General features: G+C 36.5%; 2 protein-coding genes across 2 annotated transcripts in view; one reads left to right on the top strand and one right to left on the bottom strand.

Moving 5' to 3' along the window:
* rab24 (RAB24, member RAS oncogene family) overlaps positions 1 to 7,228 on the top strand; it is a 7,803-nt gene extending 575 nt beyond the window's left edge. Inside the window, exons 2-9 of the mRNA XM_077196931.1 lie at positions 848 to 991; positions 1,253 to 1,321; positions 1,400 to 1,478; positions 2,909 to 2,976; positions 3,050 to 3,149; positions 3,233 to 3,283; positions 3,391 to 3,450; positions 4,933 to 7,228. Of these exons, the coding sequence (XP_077053046.1) occupies positions 875 to 991; positions 1,253 to 1,321; positions 1,400 to 1,478; positions 2,909 to 2,976; positions 3,050 to 3,149; positions 3,233 to 3,283; positions 3,391 to 3,450; positions 4,933 to 4,997 (609 nt within the window). The 5' untranslated portion in view covers positions 848 to 874 and the 3' untranslated portion in view covers positions 4,998 to 7,228. The remainder of the gene's footprint in view (positions 1 to 847; positions 992 to 1,252; positions 1,322 to 1,399; positions 1,479 to 2,908; positions 2,977 to 3,049; positions 3,150 to 3,232; positions 3,284 to 3,390; positions 3,451 to 4,932) is intronic.
* Positions 7,159 to 17,188, bottom strand: part of nsd1b (nuclear receptor binding SET domain protein 1b) — a 29,989-nt gene continuing 19,959 nt past the window's right edge. Inside the window, exons 18-24 of the mRNA XM_077196736.1 lie at positions 13,945 to 14,057; positions 13,584 to 13,853; positions 12,903 to 13,019; positions 12,671 to 12,812; positions 12,472 to 12,578; positions 11,534 to 11,732; positions 7,159 to 11,091 (exon numbers count right to left, since the gene is read on the bottom strand). Of these exons, the coding sequence (XP_077052851.1) occupies positions 10,583 to 11,091; positions 11,534 to 11,732; positions 12,472 to 12,578; positions 12,671 to 12,812; positions 12,903 to 13,019; positions 13,584 to 13,853; positions 13,945 to 14,057 (1,457 nt within the window). The 3' untranslated portion in view covers positions 7,159 to 10,582. The remainder of the gene's footprint in view (positions 11,092 to 11,533; positions 11,733 to 12,471; positions 12,579 to 12,670; positions 12,813 to 12,902; positions 13,020 to 13,583; positions 13,854 to 13,944; positions 14,058 to 17,188) is intronic.

Here is a 17,188-nt window from a genome sequence, read left to right as displayed (position 1 = left end):
TGATTTCTTCTACTACAACACTTTAAGCATACGTTACATTAAAAAGCATGACGTTACTATTTATGTCGAAAGTAATTACATAAATGCTATCTGAACGTAATGGTCTCGGATACTTGAAAATGTTGTATCATTTAAATGAATATTATTAAATATATGAAATGACATACTTAAGAAGTTTATCTTTCTATGTAATTTCATAATTACTTATATTGTCTTTCAAATAATGATTAAAGTGAGCTACGTGATGTAACGTTACTGACAAACTGACTTGTAAAAACCTTTGTCATTTGTTTTAATTTCGTTATAATTACACATTTGTAATAATGTTGTTGAAATTTACTATATTTAAAATTAGCTTTAAATGTAAAATCGAATAATAATCGGATAACATCAAGTACTTTACATGTCAAATGTCATTTACCATCTTAGTCAACACATCAAAATAAGTATCCTACATAAACACAGCGAAACATTTAAGATGTACTTCAAAGAAAAACTTTTAATTTGACATTATCGCAAAGTGTACTTTTTAAAGGTGTACAGAAGCGTATTAAGAAACAGTCATGTACGTTTACTCTTTTTAAGTACTCTTAAGTGGCCTTTTATTTATTAATATTATATTACTGCAAGTACATTTTTTTAAATATACTTTGAAGATTTGAAGTACACTACAAGTGCACATTCGAAACAATTAAGCACACTTAATTTTCACAATAGATATCCTTTACATATTTAAAGTATATATATATATATATACATATATATCCTTTACATATTTACAGTATATATATATATATACATACACACACAATGGACCCATGGTTTTTTTGTGTTTTTTTTTTTCTAGAGTCTTTTTCTACAAACCAAAATAATCATGACTGCCATGCGAGTGGACGCTAAGGTGGTCATGCTTGGCAAGGAGAGTGTAGGTAAAACCAGCCTGGTGGAGAGATATGTACATCGCCGCTTTCTTGTTGGACCTTATCAAAATGTAAGCATGCGTTTGCATAGAAACCTGATGAAGTAATTAGTTATGGTCATTAGGGCCATAACTAATAAATATTCCAAGATTGTTTGTTCGCAGTAAAGACATTTTTGTGTAAGATGTACATTTGCCTGGGTATCAGCTATCTCTAATCATGCGTCACATAAACCAGCTGCACAGGTAAAGCCACCATTCCTTCCACTGATGTCAATGACCATATAAGATGTTGCTAGCCTTGACGTGTTCATTTGTTTTTGTCTCATTAAGACTATAGGGGCTGCATTTGTTGCAAAAGCCCTTAATGTCAGTGACAAAGTGGTTACGCTGGGAATATGGGTAAGTGTAGTTACTAGGGTCTTCATATACGCTTGTCAAGCACTTATTAGTGACTTCATGTGTTTTCTTTCATCTCAGGACACTGCCGGGTCTGAACGTTACGAGGCCATGAGCAGAATCTATTACAGAGGAGCCCGTGCTGCCATCGTCTGCTATGGTATATCCCTCTCTCACAGTTGGACATGGGATGTAGCTTTTTTTTTTTTAGGAAAAAATGTGCAGGATGTACCAGATAGTCTAGCAGTCAGGTGACGGTGAGCAAGTAAACGGCTCATACTTGCTCACTCTGTGACTGTTTAGTTACCAGACCTGCAAGAAGAAGAAAAGGCTTAGGGCTGTCAAAGTTAAAATGTGTTAAAATAATGAAATATGTTCAAATCATTTATTTTTTGTTCACGTGATGTTACTATTTTGTTCTTTTTTTGTCTAAATTTTATAATCATGTTGATATATTTATATATATATATATATATATATATATATATATATACATATATCAAGCAAAAGTTTGGAAATATTACTATTTTTAATATTTTTGAAAGAAATCTCTTATGCTCATCAAGCCTGCATTTATTTGATAAAAAATACGGAAAAAAAACAGACATTTTGTGAAATATTACAATTTAAAATAATGGATTTCTATTTTAATATCCTTTCAAATCTCATTTATTTCTGTGATGCAAAGCTTAATTTTTCATTAGCCTTTGATATTTCAGAAATCATTGTAACATGCTGATTTATTATCAATGTTGGATACAGTTGTGTGGATTATTTTTAGGAACCTGTGATACATTTTTCAGGATTCATTGATTAATAAAAAGTTGAAAAGAACAGCATTTATTCAAAATAGAAATCTTTTCTATTACTTCTTAATCAATTCAACACATCCTTGCTGAATAAAAGTATTCATTTATTTCAACAAAAAAAGAAAGAAAGAAAAAATTACGGATCCCAAAGTTTTGAACGGTAGTGTATATTGTTACAAAAGATTTCTATTTTGATTAAATGCTGTTCTTTTTTCACTTTTTATTCATCAAAGTATCCTGAAAAAAAGGATCACAGGCTATAAAAAATATTAAGCAGCACAACTGTTTCCAACATAGTAAATCAGCATATTAGAATGATTTCTGAAAGAGCATGTGACACTGAAGACTAATGATGCTGATAGAAAACCATTATTTTAAATTGTAATAATATTTCACAACATTTCTGTATGTTTGATCAAATAAATGCAGGCTTGATGAGCATTTGTCATACATTATAAATGAGTTTGTATTTAAAAAAAAAAATGTTTTTGAAAGAAGCTAAACAAGGCTGCATTTATTTAATTAAAAATACAGTAAAAAACAATAATATTGTGAATTATTATTATGATTTAAAATAACTGATATTTAAAAATGCAATTCATTATGTTACAAATGTCAATTTGATGCATCCCTGCTGAATGAAAAAAAAATTCCAACTCCAAACTTTTGTATGGTAGTGTTTATGGAAATAATCAGAAGAAAATGAGTCCCTTGCAAGAGAAAAGTTGGAAAACATTAAATTTTTCTCTTAAATATGTGGTTGTCTGACTTGTGCATTTAGATCTGACTGACAGCAGCAGTTTTAAAAGGGCCAGGTTCTGGGTGAAGGAGTTACAGAACTGTGAAGAGGTAAAATATACCCACGTCTCACAACAACAGGAACGTCTTAAGATTATTCAGCACTGCATTATTTTATTTTCAGCACTGCAAGATATATTTGTGTGGTACCAAGAGTGACCTCATTGAAGCCGATCGAAGTGTGCGGCAAGTAGACTACCATGATGTTCAAGACTTTGCAGATGGTAAGCATGAATTTAGTTGCTTTTTGGGGGGTTTTCATGCAACAATTGCAACATAATTCGAAAAAACAAACTTTTCTTTGCAGAAATAGGTGCTCAACATTTCGAGACCTCCAGCAAAACAGGAAAAAATGTTGGTAAGTGATACTTCAGTGTGTCTGCTCTGTCGAGCACTACTTATGTGTAACATGCTATTATATACCGAGAAGTTTCACTTCTTGATTTTTTTTTTATTCCCGTACAGATGAGGTGTTTCAGAAGGTGGCTGATGATTTCAGTAGCTGTGCTTTAGAGTTCATTCAAGGTGTGAATTTTTCTAAAAAAAAATAAACACATTTATGTTTTTACACTATGCACCTGGTCCTGTGTGCTACAGGTACATCAGCTTTCATGCTAACACATGTAGCACCCAGTCAGTTACTTGATGCTTAGCATAGGCATGAAAAAGCACACTACAATGGCCTTGGTAAACTGCTAGTCTTTGTGGGGAAACAAAGATGTGTTATCTTAATGTGTTTACGCAAAGATTTGCAGGCTTTGAAATACCTGCCTAACCTACGTGGGCTTAGATGACGAAAAACCCATTCACACCAAGAACGATAACTACATTAGCGTTCACACCAACGAACAATAACGCTCTGTTTATTCTAAGCGCATGCAGCAGGTTTGCCGTAAGCCACTTTAAATGCTTGAGCTCTTTAAAGTGAAATGGATTCTGATTGGCTACGTTTACGTGCAACCAAAAATCCGCTAATAATCGGATTGACGGCTCAATCGGACTGAAAATCCTTAATTTAAACGCCTTAATCGATCCCATTGAGCTCGATCGGATTGAAAGGGGTGGTTTATTCCTTTTCTAATCCGATCGAGAGGACATGTAAACACTTGATCGGACTGAAAAGCGAAACTGAAAGAATTGCGCATGTGCAATGACGTTGAAATAGCGTAATGACGTATGACGCGCGGAACGAGCTCCTGTTGAATAAAGTGTCATCTAAATGAGTGTCCCGTTATTCTATAATTCTCCTTTCACTCAGCGTCTGTGAAATGGAGCAGGACAACGTCCCACCATTCCTTGTTTCGGATTAGTTACGACTGGTTTTTGGCGCGGGGAGAGGCATTTTTACTGCGTGATGAATATAAGCGGCACGGCACAACGGTTCATATGCTCATTTTCTCCAAATTATGACCAGAAATGGATCAATATTAAGTCTGCTGTTTAAAACAAATAAAGAACCAATGTAGGAGAATGCCCAAACAGCGGGAAACTGTAAATTTGTGCAGTCTGCACGTCAAAAGATACATTCAGATTTGTAGCTTGTGACATAAACGCACAGATCAACCCGATCACGTTTAGCGTTCATGTAAACACTACATTCAGATTCATAAATCGGAATGAATCCAGTCCGATTGAAACAAAAGTTGTGCATGTAAACATTGAAACAAAAAGTGCTCTGAAAGTGATTCCAACGAAATCCTCTAATAGTTATTGTCCTTGTTGTGAACGGGCCTTAATGTGTTATTTTATAACAGATTCTTATCCATATATACAGATGTACACCAATTTTCATGGTAAATTTTCTACATTATCGATTAAACGCATTTTGCTTTGATTGATACTACAATTTCCAAAGCTTTTGATGCATCAAAATCTAAATGTATTTAATAATAATTTTATTTACGAATTCCATTAAAGCAAGTAAAAAAATAGGAATAGAATTGCTAAAATAATGTGATATTGTCTATTTTTATTTTATTTTATTTATTTGGTATTGTATCCTCACAGAAGAGAAGGGGGTGGATCTCGGGCAAAAGAAGGACTCTTATTTTGACAACTGCTGCCATAACTGACCTATCACAGGAAAAACTGCTGTATCATATGATCTATTCTGGGATGACTGGAGGCTCTCTGTCTTTTACACTCCTCAAAGCATCCACTGGAGTGTTTTGCTTTTTCTTTTTTTGCTGTGCAGAATGTTGAGATTGGGTTTTTGAAAACGAAGAAGGTGAAGGATTCTTCCTTTTCTTGCGTTCAAGCAATGAACAGTTTTTTTCTTTGTCAGGAACACTTTGTGGACCTGAGAATAACGACTGAAGCAAATATCAACAGTGCATGGCAATCCATTTTACCAAAAAAGAAAAAGACACCAAGCAAGCTTTAGGGACAGATGCCATCACATGGAGATGATCGTTGCCAATTGTCACAAACTATGCCTTGAGTGATTCATCACTTTTTATCATTTAAAGTGTCTCCATTTTATAGATCTTTTGAGGATCGTAATGTTTACACCCTTCATTTGTCACGCTGTACTGATGTATGAACAGTTTTGTTGCATAGGTCCACACTGAACTCAAGCTATTTAAGTTGCAGTTTTTTTTTCACAGATCTGAAACCAGTTCAAACATTTTCTCACGATAAAGGTTTGGATGTCATGGGGTGGAAAATCACAGAGTAAAAGGCCGTTTTCCATTATTATATTCTTGGATCATAATGACGCTGTCAAAATGGTAAAGGCTAATAACTATAACTTATAGTCACTTGAACATTATAATATCACGGTGAATTTCATATCTGGAAATATTACTGTTGGAAAATCAAGCCCAAAGTTTCCTGTATCATGTTGCCCATTTTCTGCAGTCATTATTTGACATAATAGATCTATCCTTGCGTTCCAAAAGTGAGTTGATGTGCAGCATTTGATGAATGTGATGTTAATGTTTACAGTTATTTCTATTATTATTTAATTTGACTTCAATGCAGTTTGGGTAAGATATTGTAAACTGTCACTAACTGTTGTGGACATGTTTGTGTGAACTTTACAGCCTTAGTTTCGCTCTCAGTTCATATTGGGAATGTATTAAATACTGTTCAGAGGCCAAAAAAAAAAAAATGGAGAAAAAAAAGGATTTTCTGAAAAATTTGAGAGATCCTGATATTGTGCTATTTTCACTGGGCATCCTACAGGAAAGAAGGACCCAATATTAATTTTCTATGTTACATTTTACTGTGAGATTACGTGAAGATTACTTTAAAAAAACTGAAGCATGTGATCTTAAACACCTCATGCATATATAGACCATTTTTACCAATATGTATCAAATAGTACAAGCTGTGCAGTCATTACAAACGATCAGATATTGTAATAATAATAAAATATCAAGTGTGCGGTCAGCATTTTTGTGTCAATACTGTAAATTAATCTTTTAACTTTGGCGGTAATCACATAAATTCAACATGGAAAATATATATTTTTTTATCAACATATCATATTCATCCTTTGCTGCCTATTCCTACTTGCGTTCACATATGTAAGTTATTTATTTTTGTTTAAGATATACTATCACCAAAATAATATGATATTCATTGAATATTCTGTATATATATATATATACAGATACATGTATATTGAACATTATAAAACAGCTTCACCCCAGTTTTAATAAGAATTAAAGTGAAGATTGAAATGAAATTAGCTGCAAGAGTTTTGCGATGTGACATTATTGTCATGACAATTGTCCTGCTAAAATTCTCATTACTGTAAAACAGAAATTAAATCATCCTGTCTGGACAATTTTTACAATTTTTTTATTATTATAATCAGTATATATAAAGTACAGCATAACAAATTCTACCATTATGTGTACTTGGTTTACAATGTAAATAGAATAGTTTTGTTACAGTAATGATAATATATATTGTTTTCCTGCATTATTGTTGGCTAATAATTGCATGTGGAAATGAGCTTAATTGTCATGAAATAAATGTTGCAATGCGAAACACGTCAATGATCCTAAAACATGTTTCATTTGCTTTATGTAAAATAGAATTTATTTTTATTTGGGGGTGAAATATGACCTAAGCATTTCTTGACATTTTTTTGTGAGATTTCATAGTTTCAATTCTCCACCCATTTGATTACTGACAATAAATTATTGGCAAATGCAGTAAATTAAATACAATTTAGATCAAACTATATACAGGGAGTTAATAAAAACAGCAGCAAGGATGCAATAAGTGTGTACTGTTGTTTATTCTGTACAAAGCACTACAGCACAATTAAAATCTCTGACAAGGCAACAAATTTTTTCCCCTTTTGCTTGATAATTTGTCTGAAATATACTGAAGTGGAATGACTCAAGCAGCAGCATGAAATCTATTAAGTTAATTCAATACAGGAATACAGTAAAAAAAAAAAAAAGTTTAAATGCTGTTCAACATGAAGAAAACTTGAGACGGTGGTCAGGAAAATCAGAAGAGGGAATTCAGGTGTGTAGACAAGTAACAGGCCAAAATCATTTGTCCTATACATTAGCTTCACAAATGACGACAGAGGACTAGAAATGTGAGCAGTCACAGTTCAAATTGTATGTTGATTTAACATGAAGTCACCAAATGCCAAAGACTTGACTGGGAGTGTTTACTTATCCGGATTGCAAAAAGTCTGTCACTTTATTTCATATAGCTTAAATGTATAAAAACATATACAACATGATAAAACAGCTCATCTATTTGCTTATCTAACTAGACCTCATAGTTGCGCTTTTATAAGATTGCCCTGGTTGAGCGGCCGGCATCTTCTTGTTCAACCACTGGTGTGAGTTGGGACAGGACTTCCTGTTCGTTTGAACGTTTTGTAACTGTTGGATGCCACAAGCGTTTCAAAAATCACACAGTTCACCTTTAAATTCACAGCACAATTTACACCAGAGGATTTTGGGAATATCTGTCTCTTGCATCAAGCTCTTATGGATTTTGTGCCTTCGAAGACATTTCTGGGGAAATTTCCTAAATTATCTCAAATAAATTACAAGCATTCTTGAAATGTTCTTTGTTTTAGCAGGTGTTAGCAGGCAAATTTTGGATTATTATACAAAAGTGCTTTAACAAAATGATAGTCTTTTAGTCTAAAGAAATTTAAACGGCTGGCTATAATACAATGTGAAAAATACAGGATCGAGACACTGATATTTTAATTGTATTAAAGTGCCCCTATTATTCTATTTTAAAGGTTCCTAATTTTGTTTTGGAAGTCTCCTACAACATGCATCATAGTTAAAAAAAAAAAAACACTTTCATAATATACATTGCACATCACCACATTTTACAATGATTCTCAAACAACTCGTCCGATGATTCAGTCTCTCAAAAAAATCCCTCCTTTCCGTGAGCTACTCTGCTCTGATTGGCCAAATGACCCACTCTGTTGTGATTGGTCGGTGTTGGAAATTGTACACTCTGTAAATACAGTGATGGTGGCGTTGATTTTACCATATCAATCCGAGCATGAGTCCTAAGATGAAATATTGGAAGAACTAGACATCAACTCGAACCTCCATCGCAAAGACGATTTAAGCAGGATGTTTCTCAGTGACGCGCTACTTAGTCTGTCAAACATTATGAGATGTTGCAACTGTAATTCCTCACCATCAGCATTAACAACTGTATGTTCATCAACAAACCGTGTATATTTCTAATTTATTGCAGTGCACATGCAGGAACTGTATCTATAACTATCAATTACGGTGCCTGCGTTAGCCTAGCGTGAATGACTGATGTAACATTCAAGTTTGTTAAAACAATTTCGCTCCGTCCTTTATCATTGCTCAAAGTAGTAAGAACAATAGACAATCTGCATTAATGGACACAATTTTAGGTAGTAGTGGCCCACAGCCGATTAGCAGAAGTCATAATTTCTAATAGTAATAACGGTAATGACGCAATGCATTAATAAGGAAGTAATAACGTGAGTTAGCCAGAACTACATATTTTCAACACCTGGTAGAAAATATACTGTATACATCAATAATGAGTCATACTTACAGGTTGTTATTCAGAGGTGCAAGTTGGTCCAAATAAAGTGGGTACTGTTCCATCTTTAATGGACAAGCGATTTGTAAATCCCATTTAGTCCTCGCTGAGATTTGAGAAGCAATCGTCAAAAGGTTATAATGCTGTTCTATCGCTGTGGTAATTTGAACCACTGACCACCCTCATCCTTTGGAAGAGTTTACAAAGAGAATTTGCTTTTGCAGCGCAGAAAACAGCGTCTTCTCAACATGTACACAACACAAACCAGCTACAGCGTTTGAGGGCGGGTCAAGGTACACTTTGTTCACGGGCAGCCAATGAAGACCATAGGGTGGCATTATGCAAATTTGTCACATTGTTACGTTTGTAAGTTACAGAAGTAAGACTGGAATTACTGACGACTCGTTTCGGCAGTTCAGAATCAATCTTTTTTTTTTTTTTTGAAAGAGAGAAACAACTTTATTTATCGTGCACTTTGATCTTTAAAAATTTGCTGACCTTTTACATTCACAAACAGCTATATTACACACTGCATGAAAGGTAATATCTGAAAAAGCATAACAGGGGCACTTTAATTATCGTCAACAAAGTATATTTCAGTTTTGATACAAATGCTTAGTATATGCATACAGCCAAACACATAGCCTTTGAAAGTATAATCAATTTTATAGCATATGCCAACATAGGCGTTTGACACGTGCAGTAGAAATGTTCACCTTTGTCTAATGTCCATGCTATTTTTCCCTAGACCTTTACACAATTGCTCATCAATGTGCATTTCTATTGTCAATGTGGTCTTCAGAAGTTTGTTTTTCTGTCTCTTACGTTTCCTTTTTTTCTTAAAACAGTTCGTCCCAGAGTTGCCACCTTGTGTACCAGATTATTAGCGTAAATACAGTACACATGGTGACAAAAGTCGGGATGCATGTGTACAGTACGTGTACTATGCTGAAGACGAAATTTACATCACACGCACTTGTATGCATATAGCATTCGCGTAAAAACCAAAGTATACTTTGGGCTTGAATACATCAACCACTTTTTCAATAGTAAAATTTAACCTTAGCTTATGTTCTGTACTATTTGTTCACAGAGCAAATATACAAAACAAATGAGTTTTGGTAACAGTACGTATTATTTATAGTCATTATCATTTGACTCGATGAAGAAGGCAATGGCATTTCCATGGAAAAATATATTCCCTTCCCTCAATACTGTATCTTCATTCTCTTCACTGTTGCTTTTTTGTGATGCTCAACATCTTTCATAGTGCCAGATGTAGCAAGAAGTAATAAGATGGCCGAAATCTCATGGCGTCCCATGATGTTGTAACTGTTGATGGCGTTGTATGAAGTGGATACTGTTCAATCGTTGTTTGAATCTTTTTTTCATAAGCATTGTCATCATCCTCAGTGCAGTTCAAATCAACCTCATAAAATCAGAGATTTCAGAAGGAGATGCAAACTGTTTTGAGTACCATCTTCATGTTGTAGAGATGGGACTCAAAGTACACCAGATACCCTCAGTGAAAGTTAGTGTGAGAAAACAAGAACATGGCTGAAAAGAGGTCTGTTTGGGAAATTTAAACCCCGGGTCAGTTTGCTTCGACAGTCAATAGATTAAACCTTCATACTTCGGTTTTCTTCTTTATCCTCAACCGTTCCGAATTATCTTGAGATACGCTCTTCTCACCATCCATTTCTAAGTGCATCAAACTCTCTTCCTCTTCTTCGTTTTCTTCTCCATAGGGAGAGATGGGTGAATATGCACAGTTTAAAGAGATGTTAAGTGGTGGAGGGCTACTGGGGGGGCTAACGGAGACCTGAGGGGCTATATCAGCGGGAGAGGGAGCCTGCGGGACATCCATAGTGTTTCGGGTTGTGGTTTTGGCATCTCTGATGACGTTAATAGGGTACGGTGTGGCGAGTTCCCCGGGGCATTCCCGGATCTCGCCAGGCTCCAGGGGCTCGGGGCCGCAGGGGTCGTGCTCGCTGCATGACAATCGCCCATCCAGTTTGGATATGAAAAGCATGCCGTCCCGATGTTCGACACAATAGGAACTAGGGCACATCTCACAGAAGGAAGCTGCTTCCTGTCCACACAGGTCACACTGATGCCAGGGACACTCCCAACGGCCTGAAACACAAAATTAGTTTCTCACTATATCTCTGAAAATGTCTTGGTTACGTATGTAACTCTCGTTCCCTGAAGTAGGGTACGGAAACGACTGATAGGGAACGTCTCGGTTTATGTATGTAACCCTCATTCCCTGAAGGAGGGAACGGAGACGGGGATCCCAAGATGTCGGTGACATCGACGTAATGCCGAACGTGACTGACTGAAAGGGAACTCTGCAACATTAACATTATTGAACTCCACTGAATCAACATTGAACTGACTAGAGCTGAATAACAACACTATTGCCTTTTATAGAGTTGTTTACAGCTGAATTAAGCTTGTTTCATAATTTGATGAACTTTGCACTATTATTGAACTAAACTGAATCAACACTGGGCAGACTTGAGCTGAATAATGACTCGTGAGTGGACTGTCTGAGAATACTTCAAGAAAAACTGACCTGCAGGTCTCTTGGTGAGATTGAGGCAGTCGGCATGGTAAACCTTAGGACAGCCTGGCCTCTTGCAGGACACAATCTGTCCTCCATCTCCACAGCTAAAGCACTCATCCTCCCGTTCCTTGATTACTTGCTGGGATTTGCGCTTCATCTGGGACCTCTTCTTCAGTTTACGGCCTTTATCATCTGATGGGGGGTTGTTCTGATAGACACAGAGTTCATGTCTAACTACAATCACTTATCAAAGCAGAAAGGATCACTGAATTTGCAAGAATGCTTTGGATACTAAAAACTTTATTGTGAAAATCAGATGGATTTACATTAGAAATTAATTGGCACCTCTGAGTCCAGTCCTTAAATCAATTGAAAGTCTTTGGGATGTGCTGGAGAAGACTTTACAGAGTGCTTGACCCTTGCATTGTCAATACACAATCTTGACCAAAAATGTATGCACCTCTTGATGGAAATACATGTTGTGATGTTATTTCCATCAAGAGTTGCATCGGTTGGTCAAGATCTTGCATTGACAATGCAAGAGTCGAGGACTCTGTTAAGTCTTCTCCAGCAAATGGTCTGGACTCAGAGGTCCCAATTCATGTTTGAAAATGATTCTTCATGCTCCCTGCCAACCATTCTTTCACAATTTGAGCCTGATGAATCTTGACATTGTCATCCTGGAATATGGCCTTGATGCATTTTCCTACATGGTTGTTTAAGAAATGAAAAGCTACAAATTCCATCAATCAGGGTTAGAAGAACTGTTGCCAAACATATAACATGATAGAAACACTGCAATAATGATCCAGTCATAGACTCTTAAGCATTTGCCTATCCAAACAGCGACTTTTTGTTTTGGCCCGGCAGTGTATATTATTATATTAGACAAATCAATGATCAATTTATAACTTTATGTTATACTATGTAAAAGATCATCTGCTTACTTTTGGCCTCACTCCCAGAAATCCACTGCAATTCGATGCACCACACTTGCACACTGTCTTTCCATTGCCCAGACACTCAAGGTTATAGTTGAATGTTAACTCTGTGCCTTTAAAGAAAATGCACATCAATGTTTTTGCAAAAAGCGGTGTAAATGTGAGGCTGTACCACAGTCTTCTATATAAAAAGAATTTGACTTACCAACAGGGATATCTGTGAGCGCAAAAAGCCCAACACGTGTGTCTCCGTTTACTGTCCATTTTTGGGTCTCGCAGTTTGGCTGGCAACTGTGGTTCATAAAACGGGCTTCATTTCCCTTGGGCCCGGCATCAATAATTCGATCCTTCCAGAAACCACAAAGCAATATATTCAGCTTCTATAACAGAAATCTTAGGAGACAGGAGACACTAGTGTTGTAGTTTTAGAACCTCACTTTGTCCAACGTAAGCATGTAGAAATTGCCGATATTGTTCTCCTGAGCGTGTTTAATCCGGGCACGGCATTCTTCCTCGTCAATCACCTCTCCAACATATTCGTTAACAAATCCTCCCTTGGGTCAAGAGTTAAAAACAAAGACTTGTTTAGAAAGCAGACTGGACAAGCTAAAGCTAATTATATCCAAATCCATATTTGCTCTCTGTAGAGACATTATAAGGGGGAGGACTGAGATGGACTAATTGTTAAATATCTTTGGAAAAATTTGAAGGCTCAATATAAAAAAAAAAGTCAGTCGCTTTTTGAAAGTTTGTTTACTCTAAAACCGAACGCAGTTTTTAGTGTGATTTCAGAAAAAGAAGCAAAATTATGATATTGTTGATTTGGAGCAATCAGCTTAGCAACATGCTAAGCGTTATACAACTGTGAGTTATATTATGTTTTCCGCATTCAACTCCATCTTGCGCAGAGTTGAGCATGCAAATCCCTTCAGAATATTCTTCATTTATTGTGAGTGTGAATGGATACACTACGACGTGGACCTTTGTTTTTGAGCAGTTGCATCATGCGGACAGTTCTGGAACACGAACAAAGTAAGTATACTTTCAGTCTTTTGATTGTGTGGTCTGCATGAATGATGTTTGAGACACTGCCCATGAAGAACATTTGAAATTCGAACCTTTTTGATGTCGTGCACACAGCGCAGTCCCCAGCCTCGAGACAGTGTCCTGAAGATCTCCACCTGGCAGTACTGCCGTTTGGTGAAGCACTGGTTTTGGCAGCGCTCGCCTGCGGGACAAACCTGTGGGTGACATTCGTACAGCAGCATGCGGTTGATGCACTCTGAATCCATACCGCAGGGGTTCTCGTCTGTCGCTTTGCAGTTGCAACGGGGAATCTCCGAAAGGTCTGCTGAGATGATCAGCACTTTGCCAATTGGTTTGTTGACCTATTGGATTTAACCAAGATAAGATTACAACATACCGTCGTAACATAAAGCTAGCAATCAATCTCATAGTGTGTCTTGTATGGTCATGTACCTTAATATGTTTGTATGGTGGAGGTTTCTTGTAAATTTGTCTGTCCTCCTGGAGTTGCCGGAGTTCTTTCTCTGCCTGCAGTTCTTTGAACCTAAGAGCAGCTTCTTCCAAAGCTAAACCACATTGAACATTTTGATTTCAGACATTTTCATTTGATCACTGATTTCAGCTACACCAAGAATCATGTAAGACAACTAGGTTTTTACATGAGTTATGTGTGCAAATGTCGCCTTCACGATGCAAGGGTGTTGTGGATGGTTGCTAGCGCATTGCTACGAAGTCGTTAAGAAGTTACACGTGTTTTAGCCTACATTAAAGATTTTTATAATTTATGGCTATCGGTCAATATTGTATATGTATTTGTACATTTCCCTATTTATGAATTTAAATGACCTTTTCCGTCATCTTACACTCAATTGTGTACTGTATAGTATTTTGAAAAAAGTGTTTTTGACTATAAAATGAAAGTCATTGTGGGCCAGTTTTGTTCTGGACCCTATTGACTTGACAGTTAAAACATTCTTTAAAATATATTTTTTGTGTTCCACAGAAAAGTCAAACAGGTCTGGAATGGCATTAGGCAGATTTCATTCGGATAATAACAGAACTTTCATTTTGGGAGAACTATTCCTTTAAAGTTAAGGTCCCGTCCGGCTTGTTGGACTAGATCTGACCTGGCCACTAAAAGGTTCGTCTTGCTCATTGTTACAGCAGCTCACAGCACTACTCCCTGCTGTTGTCTGACTTGAACTGGTCCCTCAAGAGTCACTCTAAACCTATCTGTCTATAAATCCTTCAGAATGATAGGTAGTCTATAAACAGTCTTCATGTATTTCACAACACTTCGTTCAGCTTGTGATTCTTATTAAGTGTGCCGTGGGTCATATTTCAGGATTCTTCACCATAGCAAAGTCTCTGAGATTCTGATACCTTGTACTTACTTGCAATTCTAATGCAATACATGAAGACTGTTTATAGACAACTTATCTGTATAAAGGCTTTATAGACATAGGTTGAGATTGACTCTTGAGGGACCAGCACCAGTTCAAGTCAGACAACAGCAGCGGTGGCGAGGGACTCGTGCTGTGAGACATTTGCAAAACAATGAGCAAGACGGACCTTTCAAGGTAGGAGATGCACTTAAAATCAACTTCCAAAACTTACTGCCAGATTCTGGAAGATACATTCTTCAAGCAGTGGTACGAGAGATGTCGTGCTGGTCCCTCAAGAGTCACTCCTAACCTATCTGTCTATAAGGCCTATAAAAAAACAGTCTTCAGCTTGTGATTCGTATAAGTGTGGGTCACGTTTCAGGATTCTTTACCATAGCAAAGTCTCTGAGATCCTGACACCTTGTACTTTTGGAGACTCCATGTACAGCCCCAAATCAGAAAAAGTTGGGACATTTTGTAAAATGCACTAAAATCAAGAATCTGTGATTTGTTAATGCTATTTAAACTTTTTTTTAACTGACAAAAGTACAAAGAAACGTTTTCCAATGTTTTTACTGACCAACATAATTGTATTTTGTAAATACAATTTTTGATTTTGATGGCTGCAACACACCCCAAAAAAGTTGGGACAGAGACTAAATAAAAGTGAAATGATTATCCAAATTAGATAATCCAACTCTTTTGAAACAGTCCACAATGAGCAGGGGAATTGGTAATAGTTGAGGGTATCGTGTTTGGGTGTAAACGTGCATCTCCGTCTTTTTAAGCAAAGAAGGGTCATGGCTCATCACTTTGTGCCAAATATCATGAGAGAATTGTCAAACAATTAAAAAAATCACATTTCTCAATGCGAGATTGCAAAGAATTTATGTCTTTTATCATCTTCCATACAAAATATTGTCACAAGATTCAGGGAATCCAGAGAAATCTCAGTCTGTGTTGGGTAAGGCAGTAGACCTCTGTTGAATGTACCTTTGAGCCCTCAGATGGCATTGCACAAGATACCATCATGCTAATCCGTTAAATACAGACACATGTGCTCAGGGGTAATTTGGAAAACCGTTTTCACTGAAAGCAGTCTGACTGCATTAAGAAATGCCACTTGAATCTCTGTTACGCAAGGAGAAAGCTTTACATCAGTTCTATGTGGAGATGCCGGCGAGTTCTCTGGGGCCTGAGCTCATCTCAGATGGTCTAGAATAAAGTGGAAATGTGTGCTCTGGTCAGATGAGTCCATGTTTCAGCTTGTTTTTGTAAAAAAATGGACACCGAGTTCTCAGTCCCAAAGACGAAAGGGACCAACCAGACTTTCACCAGCGACAGGTGCAAAAGCAAACATCTGTCCTGGTTTTGAGGTGCATCATTGCAAACGGTATGGGTAACTTGCATTATTGTGAAGGTACCATTGACATGGAGGCATATATTTGGATTGTACAGAGACATAAACTGCCATCAAGATGACATCTTTCCTGGGAAGCAAGACAATGCCAGGCCTCATTCTGCACATGCTAAAACTGAGTGGTTTCTAGACACTCTGCACCACAGAAGGGATGTGCCTCCTGTTTACTGCAGTCCAGATATGTCTCTTATGGAAAATGTATGTCTCATCATGAAAAGGAGAATCAGGCAATGATGACCACAGACTGTTGAGCGGCTTTCTTGTATCAGACAAGATTGGGCAAATATTCCACTAGCAAAACTCCAACAATTAGTATCCTCAAATCCCAAATGATTAAAAAGTGTAATTAAAAGGAAAGGTGAAGTGACACAGTGGTAAACATGTCTCTGCCCCAACTTTTTTGGGGTGTGTTGAAGCCATCAAAATCAAAATTTGTTCATATTTACAAAATACAATTATGTTGGTCAGTGAAAACATTGGAAAACTTTTCTTTGTACTTTTGTCAGTTAAACAAAGTTTAAATAGAATTAACAAATCACAGTTTCTTGATTTTAATGCATTTTACAAAATGTCCCAACTTTTTCTGATTTGGGGTTGTAGTTTGCAGTTTTGGAAAATGGTGGCACTGGAGTCTAAAGGGTTCCTGATGGTTTCACACCTAATTATTCACCTTGATTCCAATTTTTTTGCAGTTAACGTGTCTTTTTCTTGGCCTGTTTTTGTATGACTCTGCTGAACCAATGAGCGTTTTGCTGTCCATTGGTCACGCCTTAATTTTGCAATTTCTATTATTGCATTAGTATTGCATCCTTCTCATGAGCATTTAATAATTTTTGACTTTTCAGTTTGAGTTAAATCTCTTTTATTTTAACAGTAAAAGAAAACCTGCTTA

The sequence above is a fragment of the Siphateles boraxobius genome, unplaced genomic scaffold (genome assembly GCF_051911475.1).
Source record: "Siphateles boraxobius isolate OS27281-9 unplaced genomic scaffold, OSU_SipBor_1 11, whole genome shotgun sequence".
Taxonomy (NCBI): Eukaryota; Metazoa; Chordata; class Actinopteri; order Cypriniformes; family Leuciscidae; genus Siphateles; species Siphateles boraxobius.
This window is presented reverse-complemented; position numbering and strand designations above follow the sequence as displayed.